The sequence below is a fragment of the Triticum aestivum genome, chromosome 5B (genome assembly GCF_018294505.1).
Source record: "Triticum aestivum cultivar Chinese Spring chromosome 5B, IWGSC CS RefSeq v2.1, whole genome shotgun sequence".
In the NCBI taxonomy this organism is placed as follows: Eukaryota; Viridiplantae; Streptophyta; class Magnoliopsida; order Poales; family Poaceae; genus Triticum; species Triticum aestivum.
Window position 1 is genome coordinate 636,153,367 of NC_057807.1, and position 10,078 is coordinate 636,163,444.

General features: G+C 46.9%; 1 protein-coding gene across 1 annotated transcript; it reads right to left on the reverse strand.

Annotated features, from left to right (window-relative positions):
- Positions 1 to 7,181: 7,181 nt before the first annotated feature.
- On the reverse strand, positions 7,182 to 9,233 carry LOC123117298 (protein SPT2 homolog). Its single transcript, XM_044538075.1, has 6 exons — positions 8,864 to 9,233; positions 8,669 to 8,761; positions 8,484 to 8,561; positions 8,281 to 8,370; positions 8,049 to 8,176; positions 7,182 to 7,945 (listed from the first exon to the last, which is right to left on the reverse strand). The coding sequence occupies exons 1-6, from the start codon at positions 9,087 to 9,089 to the stop codon at positions 7,286 to 7,288; spliced, it is 1,275 nt and encodes a 424-aa protein (XP_044394010.1). The 5' UTR covers positions 9,090 to 9,233; the 3' UTR covers positions 7,182 to 7,285.
- Positions 9,234 to 10,078: the final 845 nt, after the last annotated feature.

The following is a 10,078-nucleotide window of genomic DNA, read 5'->3' on the forward strand; positions in this document are numbered from 1 at the left end:
GCCGAGTGCAACAAGTTTTGTGGTGCTCATAAGAATATCGAAAGTCGGTATGTGAGTGGCATTGGGATCAAAGACATGGTATACATTTTCTTATTCATTTCAAATGTAGGCATTACAAGCCTTGGACACCTTTAGTATCCAAAATGTCGGCAAGTCATTCACCTTGAGCCATTGTAGGAGGTTCATCAAGGATTGCCCAAAAGTTCAAGGGCCAATACGCCACCCAAAAGAGAGGTGTGTGTGTGTGTGTGTGTGTGTGTGTGTGTGTGTGTGTGTGTGTGTGTGTGTTGGGGTGGGGGTTGGGGGGGGGGTCCACGGTCGACGACCCAAGTGAAGTTGAGAAGAGGCCGATGGGAAAGTCCAATTCCAAGGTTGATGCAAGCGTGATGCTTCGACAATCGCCTTGCAAAAAACTTTGTAGGGGTTCATGACCCAAAAGGAAGAGAAGGAAGAGAAGAAGCGCCAAGCGAAAGAGGAGGGCGAAGAAGACCTACTTCAACATACGAAATAAGAAGCTCGAGATCGAAGAGGCCAATGCCAAAAGAAGAGCGAAGGAGGTCGACATCAAGAGGCCAATCCCAAAAGAAGAGCAAGGGAGGCCGAGCTCATGCATATCTCCAAGGAAGTTGAGGTCATGACAGCCGACATGAGCAAGATGACCCTAAAAAAGAAGGCTTGATTTGAGAACAAAGAAAAGGCGATCCAAGACCGGAACAATTCTTGCTCATCTTTCTATTCGTCCGTCTGTCATGAACTAGGTCCGAGATGCATGAACTATGGCCGTGGCGATTCTTTTGGTGTAATTAATGTTGTATGCCGGCATGTCATATGGGACTATGCAAAAATCTATCTATTTGCTTTCTATTTTGCTATTTGCGATGTTTGGTTATGAATATATGCAAGTTGAAAAACTGCCGAGAAGGCCGAATGGGCGGGCACACTTCACAAGAGTATTTTTATGGTAGGCGCACTTTTCAAGAACAAATGGATCGACCGGTTGGGTGCACCGCTTAGATTGGCGCAGACAGGGGCCAAACTGGCGACACAAACGGACGAAAAACATGTCAGTTTGTGTGCCTGCTAATTGGCCTAACAGAGCCAATCGAGCGATCAGTGCAATATGCAAAAACTTAGGCACTGCGTGTGGTGTGTCGTCCGTAAAAACATCCTTTTTTGCAAATGATGGCTTAAATGTGGTGGTTTTATTTAACTCGCCATGGCAGCATTTGGGTGATGTGGATGAACGAAATGTGATGGCAGACTTCATGTGACTCTGACGGAGAAAGTGCGTGGAGGAGCCAGTGCCGCCGTTGCCGGTGTAGGATCGGCGTCGCCGGTGATAAAACTGGTGAGGAGGATGGCGCCCATGTACATTGCCATCATACGGGGGGCGCGTTAGATTGAATCCCAGTCCCGACGCCCTGATGACGCACGCGACGCGATCGAGCTCGTCGGGCCATTGAGCTGATCAGGGCGTCGAATCCGGTAGTCAATCGGTGCCTTGATAAGCAATCTAGGAGTACGTACGTACGTGCAGTCCAATCCGAATATCAATCAAATGTCTAATCCGGTAGTAACCAGCCTTCCCCGCCATTGCTTTTGCTTAGTTCCTACGCCTCGGGTCAGTCCCACTCCGACGCCAACATGGCGAGGCCACCGCCTCGTGCTCGCTTGATATATAGCATAGCGCCCCTCCTCTTTTCATCGTAAGTCTTCTCGCCGGCTCCTCCTCCTCCTCCGCAACCACCACCGAACCGAAGAGGCAAAGACCAAGCCATGCCGGCTCTCATGGCGAAGCGCTCTTCCTCGGAGCGCTGCGCGATCCGCCGGGAGCTCCACCGGCGCAGGAAGCTCGCCGCCTCGTCCAAAGGAGGGATCGTCAAGAAGTCATCTGCAAACCAGAGTTCCGCGTTCAGCTCGTCCGCGGATGAGCCAGCCGGACCGGCGACCAAGAAGCCGTCGTCCATGACCATGCCGATGCCACGCCCGCGATCCGGAGTCGCGATGTCGCCTGCGTCCATCCCGCAGCACGCGCCGGCCGCGGTCGCCACCAAGAAGCAGCTTGCCGCCGTGGCCAAGGAGATCGCCGCCTCTGTGCCGCCGGGACAGGTTGCCAAGAGGTGCACCGCCCCGCCGCGCCGATCCGCGCTCATCCCGACCGCGTCCGGCATGAAGATGAAGGTGATGCCATCCGCAGCGACCCGACCGCGCTCTCCGTCAACCTGGGTGAAGAAGGGCATCACGGTGAAGGTGCGCACGCCTGTGTTTTGATTTTCGGCCGAAAAAAACAATTTTCGGCCGAATTTCGTCCATCTCGCCTGAGCCCGATAATTGTCTGGGTCGGCCGAAATTTTTGGCCCAGTTTGAACTTGGTTTTGGCCCAATCCAACTTCTAAGGCCTCCCCACAGTTTTCCTATCGAACCACGCCCGAACCCTAAACAATTCACGATCCCCGCTCCCCCGTGTGTGCGGCGGCGGCGGCGCTGCGCCCAGTCGCGGGCTCGCGGCTCCTCCGCTCGTCGCCGCCTGCCTCCCCGCTCGAGCATGCCGCCCCTGCCCCGTTCGCATCGTCCCGGTGGCCCGGCCCCTGCTGCTGACCTCTGCAGGCTGCGGTCTGCAGGTGAATCCAGCGGCAACTCCTCCTCAACTCCGCATCACATCTCCCCGTCCTTGTTTCAATCTTTGTGGAGCTCATGGTGATGTTGGAGTTGGACTGATACAAAGTTTGGTAAACGTATACGTACTCCTTAGTGTTGTTCTACTGCTATACTTTTGCTCTGCTTGTTTTCAATTTTTTCGGCCGAATTTCGGCCAGATTTTTGTCAAAATTCATTTGAAATTCAAATTTTGGTTTTGTAATTTCGTCCGAGATTTGACCGAAATTTTTGAAATGGCCGAATTCCGTCCATCTCGTCTCGGGGCGAAAAAAAATGCAAACCGAAAACCAAAACACAGGCGCACGCACGCCGGGATCCTGCCGACGGGGCACTGCCTCTTGCTCTGGCTCGCCGCCCGCGTCGTCTCCGACGCAGCAGATGACGGCTACGTCCATGTGATCTACGACGGCAACTTCCCCCGCGACGACCCCCTCCGAACCGTGCGCGTCGCCATGGACGACGTCAGGAGCATGCCCGCCATCGTCCAGAGTTAACTCGATCGGCAGCTGCTGCAGAAGCAAAGGGCGCTCAACTCAAAGATGGATGGATGGCCAAGTTGGGCGATTTACGAGGATTCTAGTCTTCATAGCTAGTGATATTGTAGCCCGTTTTGTTAGCTGCCGCGATCACCCGCCCGGGCTTTATTGTTTCTTATCGAGAGTAGTAGATGATGTAATTAAACTATATTTGAGAATCAATAAGGCTTTCTTCCCTTGAATTGAAAAAAAAAACAAGAGATTCTATTGTTATGTGAACCTTTTCGCCCGTCTTTTCAGACTATTTGTTATGTAAACTTAACTAGGCTTGAATTTATGGTAAAGAATATCCGTATAACTAGATGGTACCCAGCGCGTTGCTACAGGAATTGTTAACAAATAATTTGATGTTTTAAAACATGAGAAAATTTATGAAACATTGTAGAAATTCGTGATGTTTTTTTGAAAAAAATAGTGTTTAGAGTAAACATCTATTTTTTAATGAAAAATCTAATAATGAGTGTGATTTTTATTCTATTAATTTATTACCTTGACAATATATCGGCGAGGCAATATGCGATGTAAACAACGTTGGGTAGAGATAGTGGAGACATCTTCACCCTTGGCTAAACTTAAAACAATGAAAGCAACTACAGATGTGCAGGACACATAGATAGGAAAAGAAACCTAGAGTGACGTGGTTGCTTGAGAGGGCACAAAAAAATAGTTAATGATTATTTGTGATCGGTTGCATGTGCATGAAGAGTTAGTGGGAAAGAGTTTTTACATGATGGACCTGCTTGATGATGTGGATAGGTTGCATGTTAAGATAAATAATATAGTGGGGCTGAATCTCTTAGGTATATAGGGTATGCTCTTGCTGTAAATTAATTACTTCATTGTCGGAATTTTTTATAAAATGTTTCAGCCTTTTTTAGTTTTGGAGATACACTAAATGGACATAGAGGAAAAAAATGAAATATAACATGTATGCATGTATTTATGGCTTTTCATTGCGAGAGTTAGATGACATGAAACTGTTAAATGAGATGCTTTTAATTACAATTATCAATTTTTTAAAGTTGGATCCCTTGACCAACTTGCGATTTTGTATATGTTGTGCCACATATCTTATTCAAGATTTATGGTCTTCTGTTCATTAAATAAGTTTTTCTCTATCACCTATGCTCCATGTCATAAATAGTTTGTGGGTGATCTTGGTATTCTTGCAGATTTGTGCAATAGTGTAGCTGCACTATTCTAACATATATTGACCTGTTAGCTTCTCTCAAGTTATGCACTTCTTGAGTTAATCATTGACGATCGATATTGAGCATTCAACATTCTAATAATATTTATGTCTGCAGCTCTATGCACTTCCTGAATTAGTGGTCCATGATCAATATTGAGCAATCTACATTCTAATTGTCTTTTTGTTGCTCCCACTCATCATTGGCTTAACTTTGACATTGTTTTTATTCCGGGGTACCAATTTTATGGTGCCCAAAACAAATTTAATTCATATAGGATGTAACTTTTATGTTAGGATGAGCCATATAATGTACTTTATCCTGATGCCACCAAGTAATCTGCTATGCCGCTTCTCTATAGTGGTTTCTTTGAAAATGACTACCCATGAAAAACAATACAAAGTTCCCGTTTTAGTACAAAGTTGTACTAAACTTGAAACACTTACTTTTGGACCAAGGGAGTATATTATTCGGTTGCCACGAAGTGGGCACATAATAAAAGAACAAGATACCTCCTTTTTAATGTCAGATACTCTTGAGCTTTATTAATCCTGACTACGATACATATAAACTCACTCAGTAAAAAAAAAGTCCTGAAAATTTCTAGCTCATGCAGTTGCCTGGGTTGATGACTAGCTCAACTGCTCCGTTGCCACCGCTTGGAACCATGCCATTTGCCTCCCCCCGGTCCTCCTTATCAATTGCAATCTCTTCTTGCCCAAGTTAATTCCCTCCACCTTGTCAGCGTCCCCTTCGATGGTGGTCTCCCATAAAGGTACTCAACACTACCGCGGAGTCGGCTTTGCATCCCATCGTTTTCTCCCGTTGCAACGCACGTGCAATTTCCCTAGTGAACACTAAAATAAAACCAAATACACTGGTGCAGGAAAAAAAACTAGACAGAATCTTTCAGAAACCGAGCGTTCGGTTCCCAAACAAGAGGAAGAACCCCCGTGAAACTGGTGATGGCTTCATACACTCCAGCTAATGGGCCGGCCTAGCTAAATCACGGTAGTAGGCAATTCTTCCAATATGTATCACAGTAAGCACACTACAGGCCTAATAAAAGGTTAAGGGACTTTCATGACTAACATTACTGTACAACTCAGAAATGTACATCATTAGTACATAATGTTAGTATATTGAATAAATCATCACGTGACATCACTCTAAAGCACTTGCTTAAAAATACATAGATACCAGGTGATGTTATATGGCCAAATTCCATGATTTAGAAATCAAGATACATAGTACGAAAAAAGCACTCATTCCATTTAAAAGAAACCAAATTAGTGAAACAAATGAGGCATCACAAAAGCATCAGGAAACAATAAAATATCAACGAATCAACACAGTCTCTTTCGTAATCATCATTTACTGATGACAAAGGACATAATGATATAAAAGGTGCTCACAAACGGACCTAGCCGGACAATATCCTTTGAACAAGGTTTTTTCTTTCAACCGAGGAATGACCTCAATGATAGTGCATGGTTAATTTTTTTACTTTGTTTTTTCTTCACCGTTGGTTTTACTTTAATTTTAAAAAAATCACGATTATGAAGAAATTTTAAATCATGAATTTTAAAAAATTACACATTTTAAATATAATTAGGAATTTGGAAAAATATACATGAGTTTGAAAACAATTATCATAATTTCAAAAAACAATCAAGAATTTGAGAAATGTTCATGGATTCAAACAAAAGTCCATGAATTGAAAAACTGTTCGCAAAAATAAAAAATGTTTTAGAATTTTGTAGAAAACTACAGGATTTAGAAAATCTTCATGAATTTAAATAAATACTCATAAATTTTGAAAAAGAGAGGTAAAGTAATAAAATGAAGGAAAAATAAAAATAAACAGGAACTAAAGACCAAGAAAAATAGTAAAAAACTAAAAAAATATAATGATGAAGAAAATAAATAAAAACCGGACGAAATCTTTCAGGGGGTAACATTCCGAAATCGGAGGAAGAACCTACCTAAAACTGTGCGAAGGCTTCCTACACTCCAGTTAATGGGCTGGCTAGCTAAATCACTGTAGTGGGCGATTCTTCCAATAGTATCACAGTAAGCAAACTACAGGTCTCCAATTGGTTAAAGGACTTTTATGACTAGCATTACTGTACAACTCTAAAATGTATATCAATACTGTATATAATTATTAGAGAAGATTTTGCAAAACTTTATGTATATTGCATAAATCATCGTGAGACTCCACTCTAAATCACTTGCTTAAAAAACCTAGATGTCGGGTTATGTTATATCGCCATTCACCAAACTCCTGGGTTTACAAATCATGATACATAGTCCTAAAATAAATTGATCATTCATCCGGTTTCAGAGAAACTGAATCCGTCAAACAAATGAGGCAACACTAAAGCGTCAGGAACAACAGAGTATTATTAACGAATCAACCTTTTCTCTGTACAAATCATCATTTACTGACAACAAAGAACAGAAAGATATAAAGGGAAATAACCACCGATTGATCTAGCATACTGTTAGGATTTGAAGTGATCATCAGTTTCATCACTAGTATAAGAAAATGTAATCTCAACTCAAACTGAATCAGTACCAAGGAAGAAGCTGTCAAGTTCCCATTCGGTTGAACTGAAAGTGAACCAGCCAGACAACTGAGGCAAAATCAAAGCGTAGGAATGTTACCAAAGATTAACGAATCAGATTGCACACTGACATCCACAGCAAGTATCATCTTATAATGTCAGAGCACTGACAAATGAATCAGTTTCAAGTATATGATCTACTGTATGTACATTTGGGAAAGGCCACATCATACATCACTACTCAAGGCAGCATCTTTGTCGAAACAGAGCAAGCAGAAAAGGCTGCCAGAGTTCAGACGACATTCTCACTCACACTGATTGGAGCGACGAGCTAGCCGAGCCCTGGCGGTGGCGGTGGCGGACCGTGGAGGTGCCCAAACCTGCACGCCCTGTTGCCGGTGCCCAAGGGGTAGCCACAAGCCTGGCAGATCGGGCCCGAACCCACGGCCGAGCTCGAGCTGGAAGAAGGCCCAATGGCCGCAGCCCGGTACTGCTGCTCACTGGCAGGGACTGGCCCCCTGGGGACCGGGTTCAGAAGCACGTGGCCGCCGGTCTGCGCGTGCTGCGGAGGCACGCCGCCGGCGACGAAGCGACGGTTGTAGCAAACCTGGCACAAGGGCGACGAGCCCAAAACATCCCTGGTTAGCGCTAGGCAACTACTGCACCAGCCATCAGTTGGTGCCCTCATGAGTGGGCCGACGGCAGCCCGTGCCCGTGGCTGCGCCGCGGAAGAAGGCTGGCGGAGGCGGTGGTCGAGCTGGCGCTGGTGACCATTGGAGATGCCCTGACCCTGCGTCGCGCGCGCGCCGCCGTAGTGGATCTCCGGGTGCCGCGGGAGCACGTAGCTGATGACGAAAGTGCTTAGGCAATCCGCGCACAATGGCGACAAGCCCAAAACCACGATCGTGGGCCTGTTGCAACGAGGGCACGCTCGAACGAGGGGATTGACTGGAGCGCCTGATGCGCTTGCCGAAGAGATCGCCGAAGAAGGCTGCTTATTACCAATGCCAAGATCCAAGAAGAAATCAATGAGTTCATGGCGGCAGGACAAGCCCAAATAATGAATCAATGGAAAGTAATGCGTCGAAAATTACCCCGCCGGAGCCGGAGTGGCCGAGCGGCTGCCCTGTTCCTGTCTGCGTGGGGCCGGCGATCTGGCTCTGGCCGGAGAGCGAACCATTGCCGGCCGGCGCGTGGTACGGGAAGGGCGCACTCCCAACGGCTGCAACAGAAACCAAGAAATGGAACTCCGACATCAATGAAGAACCAAGAACCGCACGGATCAGAATCCCAGCGGCGGCCGGAGCATCTTGGGAAGGAACGCACCTGGATTGCCCCGCGGCGGCCAGAGCATCCCCTGAGATGGCGGCTGGGAGAATCCCCTGTACCCCGACCCGCCCCCGGCCCTACGAGCAGCTGCAAGAAACGACCCAAGAATCGGCATCAACACAAGAACTCCGACGTCAATGAAGAAGCAAGAACCGCACGGATCACAAATAATTTGGCGCTTTTCTACGGAGGAAACGCACCTGGATTGCCCAGAGGCGGCCGGAGTACCGGCGTCGTCGGCGCCCTCGAATGCGGCTGAGAGAATCCCCCGCCAGCAGCTGCAAGAAACAAGCTACCAGATTCAGACGTTAGAATCCAAGAAGAGACATCAACCCAAGAATGGAAGACGCGCTCTGTCCTGTTCTTTGATTTCTTGGGCACCGACCTCCGCCGAACTGGGACGAGCTGCCGGGATAGCCTACAGCGAAGGCTGGTGTAGTCGCCGTCTGCCCTGCAAAAGCCTGCCGGTGCGGCGGAGCTGCAAGAAACGAAGTTACCGGAGGTTACAATCCAAGAAGCGGGCATCAAAGCAAGAGCGAACCCCGTGCTCGTCGTATTCTTTGATTTCTTGGGCACTCACCTCCACCGGACTGGGAAGAACCGCCGGCGGAGCCTGTAGTCGCCGCCGTCGGCCCTGCGAGCGCCTGCGAAGTCCCGGCAGTGCCGTCGCCGGCTGGATTCGCCGTCGGCCCTGATGCCTGCGACGATGTACCGGCGAGGTCGTCGCCGGCTGTAGCCTCCGTCTGCGCAGCCGGATGCCTTGCCCCGTTAATGTTGTCGTCGGCCTTCCGCTTGTTGCCCGCCATCTCGCGTCGGTCGAACAGCTTCGCAAGAACGCCCAGATGAATAGGAGAGGGAGGGGGCGAAGGAAGGAAGCTACGAGAAACAATTGGAGGGGAGGACGGCGATCGAGGGAGGCTATATACACGACGACGACGACAGAGGCTCCCGTCCCGCTCCAACTGATTTCAACAGGCAAAGAGATTCAGGTCGGTTGATTTCGGGGGGAAGATTCGGGGGAGGATGACAGGAAGAGCCTAAAAGATGGGCCTAATGTATTTCGGCTTTTGGATAGCCCAGCCAGTGGCCCAAATAAGTTGGATGCATGCCTTGAAAGAGCTCCTACTCAGCTCACGTCCCCGTAGTCATTTGCAGGCCCATCAAACGGGCGACCTGGCAGCTCATACATACACGCATCATACATACACGCATACACTCATATGCAATCGCTCATACATAAACGCATACACTCATCTCTATGAATGTACACGTCCACTCTACCCTTCTTGGCATCATCGAGAGACAGAACCAGCATATCATCTTGAGATTTACGAAGTCACCGTACGCGTCTCGGCATCGACAGGAACGTCTCCTCCCACTGAAAGCGCATCGCTGAAAATTCTGAAATAAATCCAGGAATAATGTGACCACCAGTACTTGACCTCTGGTGGGCTGGGGATACCACTGTCTCTCTAACCACCAACCACAGAGTTGACAGGTCAACCCTTGTCTTTTTGAAGATTTTTCTCCAAAAGTTCAGAAAAACAAAGCAAAAATGATGAATTCAAAAAAATTCACAAGTTCAAAAAATAGATAATGGATATGAAAACACGTTCAAATTGAAGAATTTAGAAAAAAGTTTGCAAATTTGAAAACAAATTTTATATTTGAAAAATGTTCATCGATTATATAAGACAAAACTTATGACTTTGAAAAAAATTTCATGGATTTGGAGGAAAGTACATCGATTTTGAAAAAAAACACAAAATTGAAAAAAGTTCGTAGATTTTGGAGA

Bases quoted from the DNA above. Each gene is read 5' to 3' on its own strand.
- LOC123117298 (XM_044538075.1), bottom strand. From the start codon at position 9,089: ATGGCGGGCAACAAGCGGAAGGCCGACGACAACATTAACGGGGCAAGG. The intron at 8,762-8,863 runs GTGAGTGCCCAA...CGTTTCTTGCAG, and splicing joins TTCTTCCCAGTCCGGTGGAG to CTCCGCCGCACCGGCAGGCT. The intron at 8,177-8,280 runs GTGCGTTCCTTC...TTTCTGTTGCAG, and splicing joins GCCGCCGCGGGGCAATCCAG to CCGTTGGGAGTGCGCCCTTC.